This window comes from Cinclus cinclus, chromosome 11 (genome assembly GCF_963662255.1).
Source record: "Cinclus cinclus chromosome 11, bCinCin1.1, whole genome shotgun sequence".
In the NCBI taxonomy this organism is placed as follows: Eukaryota; Metazoa; Chordata; class Aves; order Passeriformes; family Cinclidae; genus Cinclus; species Cinclus cinclus.
This window is the reverse complement of record NC_085056.1, coordinates 8,325,806-8,345,426: the sequence shown is the minus strand read 5'-3', so window position 1 is coordinate 8,345,426 and position 19,621 is coordinate 8,325,806. Positions and strand designations below refer to the sequence as shown.

The following is a 19,621-nucleotide window of genomic DNA, read 5'->3' as shown; positions in this document are numbered from 1 at the left end:
GCAGTCACTGTAGCTCCGAGGCTTTTACAGCACTTTTGGTGGTATAAATCAGAATTTCCCAATCCCTCAGTATTGCTGTTGGTATGTAGGGTTTGGCAATAGCATAAGAACCATTTCCAAATCCTCCTTCAGGAAAACACCAGCCAGTACATCCTACTGAGCATCATTAATATCAGTTTAGACATTTATAGTTAAAGAGATCCATGGTCTTGTGGTCCCTAACATTAAAAATACTGCACCATTATGCTAAGCAGTGATGCCAAATCTGCCATGGGCAGGAAAAGAAAAGAGACAGAGGTGGCTGATGCTAGTTAGCAGTTGCTGAGAGCTGGGAATTGATAATGAAGTCTAGGCAAAAACTGTTGCTCAAATTAAACTGATGTTAAAGCAGCAACTTCAGATGAAGAAATCCCAAGAGGACCTTCTTGTTGAACAAAAATACATAAACAAAGAAATTACACAAATGCAGAAGTTACAAACAAATTCAGGAAAAAAGGCTGCATATTTCTCCCCAGGAGCTCAACTACCTATACCCTGCCCAGGGGATCACACCTGGGGATGGAAGAGTCTTTTCCCCCACACATGATAAAGAGCTGAATCTCCTGATTCACAGTCTCAATCCAATGCCATCTGCACTCAGGGCTGGCAGTGCAGGGTGTAGGATTAGCACCCTCTCTGAAGTCCCAGCAAAGATAATTGCAGCGTGGGACTCCCTGGCTTGTCAGGGCACCCCGTGGGGAGCAAGCAGCTTTGCTGCATGGAAGAGAAGACCTCCTATATGAACAGATAACTCACATCAACAGGGAAAGCCTGAAGAAAAATTGGACAAAATCCAGCCTCTTTCTTTACACATGCTACCCTGCCTCCCCTGCCACGTGTTCCCATAACAACAGTGCCACATTACACACCCCTGTGGCTTTGGCTGCAGTCCCCCAGGTGCTCCCTTCGTACCACAGAGTGACACGTCACGCTGCTCCCAGCCTGTGCAGCCAGGCCTGGGCACCTGGGACATGCCTGCTCCTTTTCCCTGCAATGCTGCTTCTTCTTTTTCCTTACTTATGCCTTAAAAGTCATCAGTCCAGTCTTGAGTCCTAGGGACAAGTGGGTCATGCAGTGAGCATGTGGAGAAGACCCCACAGGAAAAATATTGATGGGGATGCAGAGGCAAGGGATAAACAACAGTGCAGATATGACCCAGATCCATCCTGCAGCCTTACCCTGTATGGAACCTAAGGAGACATTCCTGGGATTCAGGAGGTTATTTCTGTTTTCACTTTGCAGTGGGAGCCAAAAAACCTCTGTATTTTGAGAAGCTTCAAACATTGATTTGATACAGCTGATCCTTCCATCAGCTGGTGCAGTGCCACCAGATAAATAAATCTTGCATGCATCTGTAATTACTGCTTAGCTTGTGTTTAAGTGCTGTGTCATTGATCTGCAGAACTCATCAAAATCCATAAGGGAATGCATGAAATTATATTGGATGGAGCAGAAAGGTACATGACAACATCCATTTTCAGCCTTGTTTGTTCACCAAAAAAAAAAAGAAGAAAGCATTTCTTCATCTCCATTCAAATTCTTGGGTTAACTTGTGATTTAATCATCAATTGTAACACCATGTATCAAATGTAACACCATTTTATCATCTGCTCAGGGAATATTTTTCTTTCTTATAGTAGGCCTTAATAAAATACCTTTGGTTTTTACCAGCCTTGCAGTACCTGCCCCTAAGTGGGCAAAATCTCTATTAAAAGCATGGAAGAATATTGCTTGAGGGTTATAAAACTCAATAAGGAAAGGTCTGGTGGTCAAAGCTTCTGACTGCATTTTAGGGAACCCAAAGTGACTTCCAAGTGCCACCACAGACTTCCCATCATGTCCTCAGGCAAATCATTTATCCCCTTAAGACTTCTATTCGTCCTAAAGCAAGAGTGATTAATAGCATTTCCCTGCTCCAGTGGGAGCCTGGGAGGACACATCAATCCTGCTCAGCGAGAGCTGAGGTGCTGCAGCAGCAGGGAGCAGAGGCAAGGCTTTGCTAACCAGCCATGTGCTCAAGGTGCTCTCCTCCCCTCCTACAGCCAAGACGAAGCACACCAAAGGCATTAATTGGGAGTAAAGCCCACAATGTCTGGAAAAACTCCTGATGTTTTCCAGAACTAATATTTCTCTGGCCCAACTCCATCCTCCCACTGGAAGTGAAGTGCTCCTGGGTCAATTCAAACTTCTCCCACAATCAGGGAGGAACTCCAGCTCTGCCTGCCTGGCTTACTGCAGCACCTTGGCCCACAGCTTGCTCCCAAGAGATGTGGTCAGTGACAGGTCCATGGGCAGGCAGCAGAGGCTGCTTCTGGCAGGGGTATGTCCCCAGGGCACAGAGGAAAGTCTGCACAAGCTCAAGTGCAGACAGCTGTCCCCAGCCCTCTTGGAGGGACATGCCTCTGAGGTGGTGTCCTCAGCTCATCTCCCAAAAAGTTACACCAGCTTTGTGGCTGGGCTGTCCCATACAGCCCAAATCAGTTTTGTCATGCAAATCTCCCTGATGCATCTCGAGCTGAGCCCAAGGATCAGCCCACTCCTGCAGAGACCTGGGAGCAACCCAAAGCACTGTCTGGAGGACTGCAGAAGCCTAACCCCAGGAGTGGGTGTGTGGTGACAGAAGACTGTGGTAATAGACCTCTGAGGTTGCTCCTGCCAATAGAACAGGGAGGAAGGAAAAGTGGGGGGGTCAGCTGGTGACAACCTTTCCTGGTGAGAAAAACTGAGCTATTTTGATATACTATAAACAGTCTTCTCCTGACAATGATTCAGTTGAACATTTTCTAAAGGGATGAGAAACTCCATGAATTTTCCCTTACGTGTCTCTGCTTCTGGATCGGGCCTGGACTGAAACCAAAATGCTGCAATACCACAAGCAAAGCTGTTCTCGAAGGAGCCTCAGCCTGACAGCTGCTGAGAAAGACCAGAAAGTCCATTTGTGTAGCACAGATTTTACACGCCCAAGAGATCCACCTATGTCTGGGATAACTGAGATATTTTTAGCGTGCAGCCAAGGGTAAAATTTCCAGGTTTTGCTTTTGCTACCTATGAGTCACATCTGTCCATGGCAGAGCACTGGCTAATTTTGGTACCCATGGTTTTTGGCAGGGATGCCTAAATGACATTTCAAAGCAGAAATCCCCATAGCTTGCTAATAGATCAGGAAAATGGACAGATGAGAAGATCCAGAGGTACAATTCCCACTCCATCACCAGCAATGCATCTTCCTCAGCAGGGTGAGTAGATAAATGAGGCTCCTGATTGAAGTCAGCTCCCGACAGACCTACCCCACTCCTTGTAATTGCACCATCATCCAGCCATGGGCATCCTCCAGCTACTTGGTATGAGAACACAGATGCCACTAAGTGAAGCTTTCCTTTGCAGCCTTGGATCTAAATCCATCACCAGTGCTATCACTGCTGCAGACAGACGCTGAGCACTACAAAACACTGAAGCTATATCTAATTCTTTTCTTCAGGCTTAGAAATGGAGATGTTTATGCTACTTCACCAACAAGTGTGTTAATAGATGTCCCAGGCCTTTGTGCACACCCTGATGAATATCTCTGGCCAGCGGCTGATCCAAAGGTTGAAGTCTGTGGGACTGATTTCATCTGTGGTCCCAGCTGTCTGCTTTCCAGGGCTGGAGTAATTCTGAGTAATTAACTCATTTGGCCTTGGGGCCAAACTGAATTGTCTGCTGTGCAGTGCAAGGAGCACTGGGGCAAGCGATTCTTCGTGCCTGTGCTGGTGTGCTCACTGGAGGCTGTGCACGCAGCAAACTGGGTTAGTTGATGTCTCTCCCCTGTTTGGACTCAGCAGATGCTTGTGAATGCACCAGGGGCCCCGCTGCAGCACGGGGCCTGCATTCTCTGAGCAAAACTCCTTCCCAGAACAAGCCCTTCATTATCCCAAACTCCCCGGGGCTTATTTTTAGCCCCTCCTTTTCTTTCCTTTCTTCTTTTTACAGTATAGAAAACCATCAGCTCCACTGTCAGCCAGCTTATAACAGCAGTCGTGGAGCAAAGAAAAAAAGCTTCAAACCCACTGACTGTTGCATAAAGGTTTAGGCACAGATCCTGCTCACTTCCAGGGTTCCAAGTCCCACCATTCCTCATCCCTTTTCCAGCTCAGCTACTGTCCTTCAGAGCTGGGTGTCAGAAGGAAGCAGAGCCTTACGTAAAGCCGGAGCAAGGCTGGAGCTTTGAGCTTTCCTCTGCTTCAGCCCAAGTTCGACCAGTGCCTGTGTCTGCCCTGCTGTGCAGAGGACACCTGCGTGCAGGGCCACCAGGAGAGAAGCCCTTGCACAGCCTGAGCCATGCGTCATCCCGGGCTTACGCAGAGCACTGGACAGACACAGCCAGCCCCTGTCAAAATCCTTTGCTTATAATACAAAGGCAAGGGTGCCTTGTGGTCAGCAGCTTTCTGCTAAACAACAATTTAAATCACAGACTTTATATAAAACAGTGGCATTGCCCAGATGAGGACACTGCTAAAAGGCATTGCAGCGCTGCTGGTGGACTGTGGCCAGCAAATCTGCCCTGTGTAGCAGCCCCAGGGGCCTGGTGTTACACTGCCTGGTTCTCCAAATAGCATCAGATTGAGTGACTATAAAACAGATGGTGACTTGATGGTAGAACAAGACAGCTATGGCTCCCTCCTTTCTCCATCTCAGAAAGGATTTGGGAGATGAGGAAAACCCCTTCCTATGTGACGAAAGGCTCTGAAGTGCTTCTGTGCAGTAATGTCTTGGTAGCAGAGTAAAGATGCTGCGCAGCGGATGTTGCAGAGGTCTCAGAGATGTCTACAGAGAAACAAGTGGAGGATAGGGAGGAGAGAGAGGACAGCTGTTCCCATTCAAAAATAAACAAAGTTAAACTGACATGGCAGTTTAAAAACCAGGAAAAGGCAGTTTGTTCACAGACAGGGTAGCTGAGCTTGGAAATTCCTTGCTGCAGATGTGGTTGTTGATGCAAAAAGTGCCTAGATAAATTTCTGGAAGAAAAATCACTGAGGGGTAATAAATATAAAGATATCACACTTCTCTTTGAAACTGTTATCCATATGAAGTACTGGAGGCTGGGAAAGCTGAACACTGCATGCTTGCCCTGTATTCGTACTTTTCTCTTAACATCTGCTCTTGGACACTAGCTAAGCTAAGTGAGTCATTGATCTAACCCAGACACTTTGTTTTCTCTTTTATAAGCACTCTGATATGTCAAAAAATATCTTTTTCATCCCCTCTTACATCCCATCCAATTTTCAAGCTTCACTGCAAAAAGATAAGCCCACATCTCCTTTCCCAGGTCCCCTCGAAAATCCTTTCTGGCTAAGTTGTCCATGCTTGCTTTCCTTCCAAAACCTACCTCAGCCCCAGCCAGAGCTCTCTGATCACAAACTCAAACCATAACATAGTGGTCTTTTATTCTAGCAGTAATGAGCAGAGACATGGCCAGACCTGTGAGCAAAGCCAGCCAGCACTTGCACCTGGAGATATCTCATGTCCTCAAGTACCTTTGTTATACAGCTGCTATTTAGTGACTCCTCTCATCCACACGTGGTGCTAAAAATTATTCTGGATCCAGTTATGCCTTGGAAAACTGCAAATCTAACTAGGACAGCTGAACTCCAACCTGCTTTTATTCATTCCCCCTGCCTATCATTAGTATTAATATCAACTTGTCAAGTTGATCTTGATGTACAAGCCCTGTACAACCTTGCTTCAGTGCAGGGCCAAAAAAATAAAAAATTTATCACAACTCAGCATCTTTTTCATCAAGATTTGGTACCTTCTTTTAATAGCAGGGACCATCCTCCTCACTCCCCAGAGAAGAGTAATGAAAATTCATGGCACCCAGCAAGGTTCTTTCAGGAAAGTAACCCCAGTAATCCCTGAGCCTAGTGACCATCACTCCAGCTGTTAGCAACCTGCAAGAAGCAGGGACCAGAGGTGATATCTCACTGGTTGGATTAAGTTAGGGGAAGGAAGTTGGGGAGTTTTCATGCTGGTATCTCATCTGGTTGGACGCGAGATGAGATTTATCATTAGGAGCAGCAGCAAGATAGCAGGGCTTGCCATGTAATTCATGTGATTGCCATGGAGGCAGGACTAGCTGATGGAGGAAAACAGTCAGAAACACTAAACTCATTACCCAAAATCCAGGAGCAAATTCCCAGGACCTTCCTTCCCTAGGCTGGACTGAGAAAACACCAGACAATGTTCTTGTCCTCAGCTGAGTTCCTCATTCCCTAAGGTCTTTTCTCTGCCCACCACAACCCATATGGAAATGCCTCAGGAACAGTGTGTACCACCCTCTGGCTTTTGTTAGGAGGAGAGGAGGGCTCTGCACAGTCTCTGCCCTTAGACAGGATTGATTCCTGAAGGGACACGAAGCCACTGCTTAGCAACATTTCAAGCCTTTCATAACTAATGATTATTTAAGACATCTGTGACATCACCTCTGTGTGTGCTGGATTGGTGATAGATTCTGAGAGCGGGCTGTGCTTTATTTTCCCCTTTCCTTCAAATATTACAGCAGATCTGAGTGGACATAGTGTCTACAGAAAAAACACTGTGGTGCTATGAGCTCTGGGTACTTGCCCAGCACCAGCTGCCCTGGGCAGCCAAACCAAACTGTATCACACCTTGCAGCAGTGCCCACATGGTTTTGCTCTCTGGTAGGAGATACTACAAGAGTTTACTCTGCTGGTGTAGAGCCATTACTGACACTCCCTAAACCCAGTGCTTATTCTCTTAACCCTTATTCTGTAGTCACTAAATATTAAATGCTTTTAATGCTAAATATACACTGAGTTTTGTGTTCATCATTGTAAGAAAGGAAGAAGATAAGGTGGAAGATAAGATCAGATTCAGGCAGCCTTCCATCCCTGAGCAAGGAAGGAGTGCTCAGGTAGAGCCATCTTTACATAATCACTTAGATTTAGATGAGATGGAGTCTGCTCATGTCAACCTTGATTAAAAACTCAGCATTTGCCAGGACACAGTGTTGGAGCTGCCCCTTGAGTGCCTCAGTACACAGAGTCCAAAATAACCCAGCAGTGACTCAGCTGCCTGTGTTGACAAATGGGGATCTGCTTCCTCATCAAATACAGTGCAAGCCAACAAATCGAGGCTGGGGTATCCCACGCACATGTGGCCTTTCCTTCACAGAGGAGGCATGGCCAGAACTCAGGACAGGCAGGATGGAGGAGCCACTGGGAAAATGCTGCTATCTCCAGGCTTGCTGTCTTGAAGCTCCAACTCCCACTCCCTGCAGACCTGCCCCAGATCAAGACCCAGCTTTGGCTGCTGCTCATTGAGCACTGAGGATGTGAGCATGGCATCAGCATGGTGTGAGCACCTTGGGTGTGCACAGCGAAAGCTCAGTGATGCAAAAAGACTGCCAAGGTGTCACCCTCAAAGCAAGAAAAACCCAAAAGACGTTAAACCATCTTAGTGCCATTAAGCTCAATAGATGTGAATGTCTGTCTGTGTAAGCTTTGCCGCAGGTATCCAGCCTTGACCACAGCCTGCAACCTCAGCTGCACTTCTTCATCCAAGAAAGCAGCCAGTGGAGCTTTTGGCATAGGCAGCACAGTCCTGGGAGAAGGTTCTCGTGGTAGCTGAGAGCCTGAGGGGAGGTCCCTGTGCATGCACTGCACGTAGGCTGCTGCCACCGAGCTGTTCCCATGGGACACCTGGACTAAAGTTCCTTTTTTCCATGCAGTGTCTCTGGCTTCAACAGTGCTGCTACCAGATACTTTTGGAAACAGCAAAGGAAGGGGCAATACTACTGTGTATAGCTATTCACTATCAACTAGCCTGTATAGAGCTCCTGCCTTTCTTAGCCTCTGTTCAATGATCTCCTCTCCCTGTATTTGTGAATTGCCATTCCTCCGCATTTTGCTTTTAGCAGAATAAAATAGTTTGGCTTCACCTCCCTGAGCATGGTAAACTGAGTGACTCAGAAACCTGCAATCTGCTTCAAAACAAAGCATTTAAAATAAAAGATATAAGCAGTAATGGAGCTACTTGGCTCAGGAGCAGAAATGCTAGAGGGTTACTCAAGTACTCACAGACCTTCTAACCTTCCTTCAGCTTTTTTTTAACCCCTGCAAACCCGGGACAAGGCAGGCTGCAACTACGAGATGATGTGTCATTTCAGATATGCTTCCACTCCAGTGTGCAAACCCTGGAGCTGGGAAATGGAAGAGCTCTGATGCCAGCACCAATGACGTGGAAGGGGGAACTGAGCTCTCACTCCATGGCCTCCAAAGTGCTCTTATTTCTGCTGGTTAAACAGATGCCACTTCTGAGGGGATTATGTGTCATAGAGCCTGTTGGCTGTGACAACTAATTATCTCTCACAACAGTTTGGCCTTGAGATTTTCAGCTCAAGGGGCATACCATCAGTGCTGCCATCCAGCACCATGTGTAGCAATTTGTCCCCACTTGGGTTTCACTGTTCCCAAAGAAGTGGCACCCTCAAAGTACACCATCCTTCCCCAGCACAGGCTCACACCAGCAGGTCCTTCCAAGCAGCATGGGCAGGGAGCACCAGCACTCCAGTGAAACCTCAGAGATGCTTCCAGGAGAAACCCAGGAGAACAAGCAACAGTTAAAATCAGCTTAGCATCCAAGCAGCAGCCTGGCTGATCCTCCTATTCCCACAGCTGGGTGTTAGTGTGGCAGCCATGCCATGGCACACTCCTCCAGCTGAGCTTCACAGGCTGCACACACTGACAGGGTCCAGCTCAGCTGCAGCCAAGTGCAGGGGAAAACAAATCTGCCACAGCCCCAGTCTCTTTCTAGGGGAGAGCAGCCAAAAATTTAAACGGTTTTGGAATGCAGCCTCAAAACCAGCACTGAAAATGTTTTATAACTTCATATAAATTGACGGATGACCCCCATCGAGACTCCCAGGAACAGATGAAAAGCAGACCCAGGCAGCTGAAAGAATTCAAGTCATTGAGAAACACAGAGTGCTGGAAAAGACTAGAGATGAGGAAAGAGATGAAGAGGGGAGTTAACAGAAAAGGCAAAGGGTGTATTGGCAAGCAGGTATTGGAGCTGGGGTGCCCAGCAGCCTGGCTGGAGGCATTGGTGTTGGAGTAACATCAAGGCTCTAGACTTGCAGAGCTCAGCTCACCTGCAGCCAGAAAAGGTTCAGTACTGGGGGTACTGAGTATTTTTCTGCCAAACACCTGTTAAGCACTGGGAAGCAGGGGGTAGAAGGTCCCCAGGCAAGGTTCCTATGGAGATATCCCAGCTGGGATCACTAACTGGATGTGTCAGGTAAGAGTTGCTAGATGGGATGGACCCTGCTTGGCTCTCCCCTCTCTGTCACTATCATCCTGCCCTCCTGAGAGGTTGGCAGGCTGCACCAACTTCCCCAAACCCTTGATTCCCCAGAGAACTTGGGTGGAGCCAGACACGAGGCTGCATCACAAGGGAAAGGAGGCAAGGCTTTCCAAGCCTCAGAGCCAGGTTGAATGCAAGACCAAATCAAATCTGGAGCTGCCTTGCTGTCAGGCAGCCAAGGGGAATGCTGTGTGGAAGAGCCATGGACTGGGCACGCTGTAGCGTGAGTGAGAATGTCCTGAAATCCCAGCACACAACCCAGGGTTTAGATTATTTGCTGCCATTCACCAGCAAATCATTGTATCCATCACTGTGCTGCTGACGACCTGAGTCCTTTGGCCAGTTTGCAGTAGATTTATTCTTTTGCTGCACTCCCAGCATAAAAGGAGTATCTCAAAAGCAAGAATAATTAATGGGGAATGTTAAATTGAAGAGAGTTGGGTCATCAGAAAATGCAGAAAATGAAGATGGAGAAAGTGATAGAGGACTTCAGGGTGTTGCCAAGAACTGCAAAGAGGAAATCCCCCCTTACACCTCAACTTCTTCATATCATCTTGAAGTACTGTGTTCCTGAGGATGGAGGAGAGCCTGAGTCTCTGAATACCAGCACTGCACAACTACCTCAGTCTGCAGGGCCCTGTGAAGAGATGCAGCTGTCTCTTAAATAACAGGAGCTGGCACCAGTTGTGAATAGATGAGTGATCGTGGCTTCAGCCGTCATAGCCAAGGATCTGATTTCAAATGAAGCCCCATTCATCCATCCAGTGCCCAGCATAGGGTTATTAAAGGAGCATCTGTCACAAAACCACAATGCCTTTAAATGCTTGAAAAAGGGCACAACAAAAATAAGCCCGCTTAGCTTATATACTTTTCTCTGGGTAATGTGTTTCTGGAATTGCTTAGCAAAAATAAATTATAAATATGATGGGTAAGGAAATTACGTGATACGAGCAGGGTGACGTTTGTATTTGACCTTAGGGTAGAGTTTGACTGTCTGTTAGTTGTTCCAGGCTTGTGGGGTAGGCATGAGAGACAGTGGCAGGGAGTTTTGTTGGGTAGCAGAGTGCACAGCCCCAGCTCACCAGGTGTCCTGCTCCAGAGCCCTGGTTCAGTGCACTCCCTCCAGGACACAAATGGAAAGCCATTCCTACTTTGGATGCAGCAGGGATATCTTCTCCAGCAGCAGGTCAGGGCCAAGTTCAGGCCAAATGGGATGTGCTATAGCAAGGCAAATGAGGGAGGATGGTTTGGTTACCCATCAGGACTAAATTAATGTTCTGTGTTTTTTTAAAAAAATGCATTTAGCTAAACTGAAAGCCAAGCATAGCATAGATATCATGGCTGTCTTGAGTGAATGGTTGCAGCTCATACCATCTCACACTCACCAGCAAACTCTTACCTGAAACAACAAGTCTTTTCCTTCTCGGCAACTGTGCAGCTTCTCTTACTACTTTTTATTCTCTGCCTGTTGCATTGGGCAAAACTGCCATCTTCTGGCACCTGAATAGGTACCCTCCTGTCCTGCCACCAGCAGGCCTCCTCCTGCCCCACTGCCTCTCTGTCATCCAGAGTGTCATCCAGGCACAGGGATAAAAGGAAAAGGTCACTGTTTGTGCACAGACATGCTCTATTATACCCACAATATATTGAAAGCATCTCAGATCATTAGATTTATGCTTCTGAGGCTAGAGGTGGGCATTTATGCCTGTAAGGCACATCAAACCCCTTTTAGGAGAACCTGGAGTGTCTGCATGCAGTCTTAATAGTGGTGAGAAAGACCGTGCTGTGTGATGTAGGTCTGTGTTTATAATTCATATTAAATGGTAATCCATATTCCTCTTTTCTTTATAAATTGTTTTTTAAAATTGTCTTGAATGTGGATGGAAAAGTGGATTGTGGTCATATGTGCAAAGATGTTGGGTTCCTCTACACAAGCATTTCATGCCAAAAGACAGGTTTCCTTCCCCAGGTTTCAGCCTAGGGAGGTATTGTCTGTGTTCATAGATTTTAAGCCTAAAGCACAATAAAGTAACATATTTTAAACTGTCCAGCATTTCAGAAAGCTAAATCTCCTCTCTGTTCCCCCAAATTCCCAGTTTGTACTCCCAGATTATCACTATTTAAGTGGGGTCCTGGATTCTTTCCAAGAGCTGCATCTCCTGCTGCCCCAGCCCTTTGCTGGATTTTGAACTGAAGCAGTGACTCACCTGTGCAGATTCATCTCCCTTCATTTGAGCTGACTGAAAGCAAGGCATGTCATGTCCCTCCCTCCCTTCCCAGCACAGAGAGAGGCATGTCCAAAGGGACTTGACCTGTATGGTCTGGGAGCAAGACCTGTATATTCCAACCTCTTATCTGAATAAAACCTTGCAGAAAAAGGTGTGTGTACAGGATCCAGCACAATGGACTGATTTGGACCCTTATTCCTCAGGGAATAAAAATAGCAAGTTAATATTAAAGCTGTATTTTCACAGATTGCAAGCAGGACTCACAACACACCATGCTTAATTTCCTGCTTTCAGTTCCCTATCAGATTTTATGCTTAGCTTACTGAGGTTTGTTTTTCCCCAGAATAGGACTTTTATTTTTCTTTAGCTACAATACATTCAGCCATGAAAAATGAGATTGAAAAAGATTAATAGGAAGCTGAAGGATTCATCTGAGACTGACAAAGATTAATGTGTGTCTTATTCTAACTGTTCTCTTTTTCTTTTCCCTTCTCTTAGCTACCTAGACAGCTTAGATCGAATTGGAGCTGCAGACTACCAGCCCACGGAGCAGGATATCCTCCGAACCAGGGTCAAAACAACTGGCATCGTAGAAACCCATTTCACATTCAAAAACCTCCACTTCAGGTTAGTCTGAAACTGTACAATAAATTTTCAGAACAACTATTTATCACAGGGTTTCCCCATAGTTCCTAAAGGAGAAGTTGTTAAATTGCTGGTTAATGCATGGACAGCTCCCACTGAAGAAGATGCAGCATTTTAGAGGGTCAACAGTACGAAAAATTTGGCAATCCTGTCTTGAAAGTCACTGCCTGTAAGATAGAAGCTCATGGCAGCTTCTTCTAACCCAAACAACACCTCTTTGTTGGAATGTATAATACAAGATTGACCCCCAAATCTGATCAAGCCTCATAAATGTAAAAATATTTGGCCAGATCTTTTCTCTGAAGTGGGTCAGTCGCGTACTTAACACAGTGCATTGACCCTCATGATGCCATCCAGTAGAGAGAAGAGGGCACAAAGACAGAAAGCCACACACAAACAGTATTTAGAACATATAAAAGTCAAGAGTGTGTGGTCTCCACCTCCACAGACCCTTGGGGACCCAGCACGCTGCTAAGGCTCTCCCACAAATCCCCACATCCCTGCCTGTAACTGCTCCTCCTGGTCCTCCTCGGCCGCAGTCTCTGGAGGAGAAGACCAAGCTAGCAGTGAAAGACCCACTGCTTTTTGTTTGGAGCCTCCCAGGGCCCGTGTGTTCAGAGAGTGCCCAGAATGCTGAAGTTCCCTGGTAACCAGGGAGGAGTGGTGATGGTCCTCCCCTGTGCCACAGGCTCTTCGATGTCGGGGGCCAGCGGTCGGAACGCAAGAAGTGGATCCACTGCTTTGAGGACGTCACAGCCATCATCTTCTGTGTCGCGCTGAGTGGCTACGACCAGGTGCTCCATGAAGACGAAACCACGGTGAGTCTAACAGGGCCTTGGAGGCCCCAACACCTCTTTATGGGATACTGCATAGCCAGCAACTCCTCAGAGATCGCCGAATGCTCCCTGGGGTGCTACAGTAATGTGCTTTTGTCCGTCGCTCCCCCTTGACTCTCAAATCCTGGGGAGATCTCTCCTCCTTCACAATCCTTGATGTGAAGTCTGCGTGCCCAGGTAATGCTTCCTTACACTGGTAAAGGCATAGTGGTTTGCTTCTCCTTTCTAGCCAACCTGTGTTTTCAAAATGCATTACAGGACCCTACAACCAGCAAGAGGATACAGCTGGGTGGGCTTTAAAACAGGGAAGCAGTCAGGCCATGGTGCAGAGGTGCAGGACAGCAGTGTATGCTCAGTGCTCAGCCCAGGAATATAACCTATTTCTTCAGACTACTGAAATTTGTTTTCCTTAGTGAGAATGGAACTGTTTAAGTCCTCAGGTAATTTGCTCTAGGAGAGATTTTATGACTTCCCACTGTGACATTAGGCTCAAAACACCATCTGTAAATAAAGCTGGTGAGGACCTGTGTGTTCCCTGGTATTAGAGTGCAATTAATACAAGTGAACTGAATACACAAAAAAGGATGCAGTAAGACTCATTACTGTATTCTGACCATTCATTCCGTATGATGGGGATGCATGTTTTTGGAATTAATGACAACTGCTGTGGGCACCCAGTTACATTTGTCTAATGAAAAGGAATTGGAAGCTATACTCAGACTCAGTAATGATTTCATTGGTGCCCAATCTGCAGCAGCAGCATGGAGTGCTTGCTCCTGCCAGCTCTCTCTCTCTGAGGCTTTTTATTCTCCTGCTGGAAAAGATGTCAGGCTTGCAGGAAGCTGTGGATAAGGATGGAATCGAGGGAAAGATTGCTGTTAAGTGAACCTTTTCTAGTCCCAAAAAGACTAGGAGGACTGTGGTTTCTAGCCTCTAAGCCAGGTTTATGAGCTCTAGCAAACTGATGAAATCACCTAGTTGTTTGAATCATACTGGTGCCAGAATTCTGGGTGATATTAACATTACCAGTCACAGGACTGATAACAGCATGAGGCTCTTTCAAGGAGAAGTTCAGGCTGGAAATTAGGAAAAAGTTCTTCACCCAGAGTGTGAGCAGGCACTGGAACAAGATCACCAGGGAAGTGGTCACAGCACCAAGCCTGACAGAGTTCAAGAAGCATTTTGACAATGCTCTCAGGCACATGGTATGACTCTTGGGGTTGCTCTGTGCAGGACCAGGAGCTGGATTGGATGGTCCTTGTGATTCTGTGATCATGACTGTGTCTCCTTCCAGTCCGACTGAGACATTCTACATCCTGTCATGTCCACTTACTTATAATCCCCAGTTGTCTCCTCCCTCTGACCCTGGCCCTGATACGTTCAAGGATGCTCAGCCCTGTAGGGTTTACTAGGAAGGAACCAAAATCTCCTGATGTGATTTGAAAAATCCAGCCATTGGCTCAACACTATAGAGCTCTGCAGCTGGGCAGCAAAATCAGCCAGGAGACACAGAAGAACACAGAGGGAGAGGGCAGGTCCAGGGGACAGGGAGCAAAGCTGTGATAGGAGTAGAGTGAGGTACTCTGTAGGTATAACTTGGATTGTGATACCCAAATTATGAAGCCAAAGGCAGCTTTTAGGTCACCTTTACAGGTCACCTTTGGGTGCCCATCTGCACAAGCCAGAGCCTGTGATGCAAAGCCATGGAGCACAAAATGGAATGGCCTGAATGTCAATGCCATTTTTTAAATGTCAGCCCTATCTCTGCTCCTCTGAACTGGAGGTTAGAGCATCTCTCCTGGGGAGAGCCCTGCCAGTGATTGTCCCTCACCCAGCACCACCCCAGAGCCAGCTCAGCCTCCCCCCTGAAGTGCCACGCTGCAGAAACTGGGATTTATGCATCTCCAACTTTCCCTTTGCAGCAGGAGAGCAGCCTGGTACAGCTCTGGCACAGCACTGACATTTGCTTGCTATTTCAGTCCCTGCTCACAACACATTTAGGGGGATGCTGAGCAACAGGAGGGCAGAGGCAGCTGCTGCTCATTTGCACATTCGGCGTAAACAGGGAAAGAATTCGGCATCGCCACCACCACGCCAGCAGGACGCCCCTGCCTAACCCAAATAAACAGCCCTGAGCAAGGGCACCAATGCACTCAGGAAAAAACAGTGGTGCTGGATCTTGCCTGCCCTATTGTATCCCTATCACAAATGGCAGGTGGAAAACATGGCACCCACAAACCCATCCCAGGTGAACCCCCCAAGCATTTGCCCCCCTCCTTGTTAATGTGGTGCCTCTCCAAACACCCAGCAGTAAAACAGCATCTCCTCAGTCAGCTGATTTGCTGTCTGCATCGGTCACATCTGCCGGCTTTAATGACGTCAATCAGCTTTGATTGCTTCTCCCTTGGAAAACACAAAGAGGAGGCAGCTGAGAAAGTGAGATGGATGCTGCTCCTCCAGCTTCATTTTTTAGAGACACTTACTACAGTCCAGGCACTTGCAGCTGTGTTGAGCCACTGAAGGTTTGGGGGCTGCACAGATGTCTCCATAAGTATGAAAGGAACTCGCAGAGAGCTTTCATTGCTGGCATGGAGCCATGGGAGGGAAAGAGCCCAACTGTTTATCAGGGTCCAAAAAAACCCTTCCAAAGCTGGGTGCATGTAGAGAATGGCTTTTCCTCCTGGGCTTAGCACCCTTTGGTCAACGAGCCCAGGGTTTCACAGGTGCTTTTTGCAATTCTCTGCAGTTCAGGAGCACTCAGCATCATGTGGGCCAGGGACAGGCTCACCTTGGTAAGCTCCAGGTGAGACAAGTGTAGGATCAGCTTGTCTCACTGAAAAAAGCTCACAAGCAGGTTTATTGTGAATCTTTTCCAAAGAGCTGGTTAAACAAGGCTGGGTGAAACACTCTCTGACCTGTCCCTGCCCTTAAAATTCAAACAAAGCTCTATGCTTGCAAAGTTGTTTTGTGGGTTATTGTGTTCTTTGTTTTAAAAGACTAAGCACCCATCCTCCTGCAGCAGCTAAAACAAGATGGTTGTGTTTCAAGCTGTCCCTGCTCCTTAAAGGCAGGCAGTCTTTTATAAGGGATGTATTTTCTCTCTAATTTCTCTGTCACAAAAAGCCACACAGCAGGAGTCCAGGCAAGCAAGTACTTCCCTATGTCCAGATCAGACAGACATAAAGAAAATAAAGAAAACTTTCTGCATCTGTGGTTTTTAGGCCCATACACCCATAAAGATCACACTTTTCACAGAAACTCCCAGTACTGCTGAATCCAACTTCTTCCATTGCTTCCAACACGTTATGCTGCTGTTGGCAGATCTAAACTGTGTCCCTGTGTGCCCGACTCCCAGGGCAGAGGAACAAGGCATGAGAGAGATACAAGCAATGCCTTCATCAGTTCCACTGCTGCCAGCCACAACCCAAGCCAGAGCTCATGTGGCAAAATGGTACCCTCTGCCCAGCCCATCCCACTCACAGGGCACTGCCCTCAAGGTACCACACCTGCCTGTGCTTTTACCAAGTCCTTCACAAGGAGCTGCCAGGCTCTCTGCCATATTTGTACACTGTGGAAACATCCTGCTTTAACTGGCAGAACACCTCCCTGGATTATGTCTTTGCATAACAAGGCTGTTTTGTCTCATTTGTGACTTATCTTTTTGCTTCATAAATTGAGGTTACAGAAGGAAAAGCCTCAGCTCTGTAATCTGGGAAGAGAGGGGCAGTCATATCATGCATTAAAACTAGAGAAGATGATTCACAAAGGTAGATTTCCATTGTTCTTTCTGAATAGAATTCCTTAAGGATTTTTTTTAAAAACAGCAATGGAACGGGACCTGCCATGGGAACTAAGACTATCCTCTGTTTTTTACCTTGCAAATTCAAAGGAGTCATGGCAAGAGAGAGAGATGTTGATGCTGCACATTGCTGCCTCTGAAGCTAAGATATTTAGGTCAACCATATCTAGCCAAGACGTGCAAGTATTGTTTGTGTCCCCGTTGCTGAGGATGGGATGGGTGGAAGGCTCTGTGCTGGTAACCCTTGGTGTGCATCAGTGTTGGCCTGTTGGTTTGTATTATACAGCATGACCTGATTAGTGTGCTCTCTCTGCTGTCATTGGACAAGGAAAATGCAATTGCAGTGCTCGGAAATTGCCTTAGGAGAGACAAAGCAAGCCAAAGTGGCTTGGACATCTTAGGAAATATAAGCAGGAGGGGAAATATGGAGTTGTTGTGCTTAGGATAACCATCAATGTCCTTATAGTTCGCGTGACAGTTAGCACTTAATCACCAAGGAAAACAGAAAATATTGAATCAGCTGAGTGTTGCAGAAAACACCAGGTCTCCTCCCATACTCTGGTAAAAAAAAAAACAAAAACAAAAAAAAAAAACCCGTGTTTTTTATGAGTGTGTTTCTGCCTGGACAGAGTCTTGACTGCAGCATCCTTTCTCCCTCATGCTGAGAAAAAAGCTGTTTGCACTTCACATCAGTGACAAGAACACAGCTGTGCAATGACATTTGAACTCAGCTATGAGCAATTCTGTCTCTTGTCCTGTGCAGGAAAAGTTAACTGGACTTTGAATATTCATGGGTGAATGGCTACTCCTCTGTAATGTGGTTGCTGGTGCTACTTTTCTTGTTGGGGTATGAAATATTTGCTGGTGTAAGGATTTAAAATACTCATTTTGAAATAGGAAGTGACATTAAGAAATTAATGTCTGAAGAGCTCTTCCCTTAATGATAGACCCAACATAAAGTGAGAAAAAGCAGCATGATGGTCCAAAAGCAGGTGAAAAGTATGAGAAGCATAACTTTTAGTGCCTCCTAGCAGAATAGGCATATTTCCCCCATCAAAGCAGAAAGGGGCCCCAGGCAAGTTCTAAGGGACTAAATGGGTTTTCCACTGTGGATTTACTGGGGGGAGGGGGATTATTTGGGGGAATTTAACTTCTCACTCCTCCTTTAGCAGCAGTCTGTCCTTTTACATATGGTACCCAGACACTGCTTCCTCATCCTTGCCTCTGCACCTGGGTCTGCCTGAGCTGTTGGAGGGCTCCTACAAACATCTACTGAAATAGTAACAGTTGGGAAGAGAAAGGGAGACAGTGAGGATTCCCGATGCTAGCCAGCACCAGGGCAGCTTGTGTCCATGCATGGACTTCCAGAAGCCCTCCTGGGATGCAACAGCATTTCCCATATGGCATCCAGGTATGACAACTGAAGCATCCATGCCTGCTCACCAGAATATTGCTCTGCACTTTTGCCATACACAGAAAGAAATTTATGGCTTTTGAATAATGTCATCTTCTGGCTTTGGAATAATATCATTTTCTCTTTAATGATGGGAAAGAAAAAGGTGTATTTTAAGACCAAAAAATTTCCCACATAAATAAGGATGAGAGGGCAGACTAGTTAATTATGTTTACTTGTCTGACTGGCAAAGCTGGAGGAAAAATCAACACGTAGAGATCAGAAAAGCCAGGTCAGCCAGCCTTAGGAAGCTTTGAACCTTGTTTCTAGAATCTGAAAGGAATAGAGGTGATTTAGTATAACCTTCATGTTGTAGTGGGATGTATTGGTTTGTGCTGTGTGTATATGATTCTGTGATTCTGTATCCCGATTACCACTGAACACTAAGAGTCACTATTTCTTGGGAAAACAGTCTCATCTGCTAACATGCAGATTGATCAAACTGGATAAGAGAAGTAGGAGGACTTCTGTAGGATCCTTACATAGTCTTACAATGTAGAAAATTTGGCTTCACCTAACCTTGAAGGCCAGCTCAAATGTCCTCAGCTTCTGTTTCTTAAACAAACCCAATGTCACCCATGCTGCTCCCCATGCCACAAAGAGCAGTTTTACCCCTCTGCTCTCCACCAGGGCTGTGCAGTGTAGCAGCTGTGGCACAAGGCTGCTCAGGTGGCTGGTGGCTGCTGTGGATGAGCTGTGGGTTTAGCCCACAAGCAGCATTCATGTGTTTAGTTAGTCACGCTTTTAGTTTAAATCAGAAAGGATGACAAAAATGTCATCTAAAATGTTCTGTGAGGGACCCTGCTTAAAAAAATGGTCAATTGTATTTGCTTTCTGTTCCCCTGACCACCCTCCACTTCATTCTTTCCTCCCAAAGGCTTTGGGTATCCAAGGATCTCCTGCACAAAACCTTTGTACGCCGGCTTTCTATGTGGTTACAATTTTGGCACCACAAGTAGCAAAGAGGAGCGTTGCTCCAGGGGTTCCCACACCAGCCAGTACCAAATGGGTTAGCAAAAAACAGCCCACAGGCACAGGATGATCCAGATAAGCAACGTGTTGCAACTGAGAGCCAATGAGCAAATGCATTTTTATGTTTGTACGTGATCGCGTTGTCACTGTGTGTCGATACAAACGGTGGGGAAATGCACGGGCATTGAACACACAGCAAATCACACGTGTCCTGTTTCACTCTGGGCTGGATCAGGTGTTTCTTTCATCCATGGAGCTTCTTCTCTCTATATAAAACATTCAGTAGATG

General features: G+C 46.5%; 1 protein-coding gene across 4 annotated transcripts in view; it reads left to right on the top strand.

The window, feature by feature from the left end:
* LOC134048226 (guanine nucleotide-binding protein G(o) subunit alpha) overlaps window positions 1-19,621 on the top strand; it is a 129,423-nt gene that overhangs the window by 103,768 nt on the left and 6,034 nt on the right. For all 4 annotated transcript variants that reach the window (XM_062499868.1, XM_062499865.1, XM_062499869.1 and 1 more), the window contains 2 exons: window positions 12,126-12,254; window positions 12,961-13,090. In XM_062499868.1, the coding sequence (XP_062355852.1) occupies window positions 12,126-12,254; window positions 12,961-13,090 (259 nt within the window). The remainder of the gene's footprint in view (window positions 1-12,125; window positions 12,255-12,960; window positions 13,091-19,621) is intronic.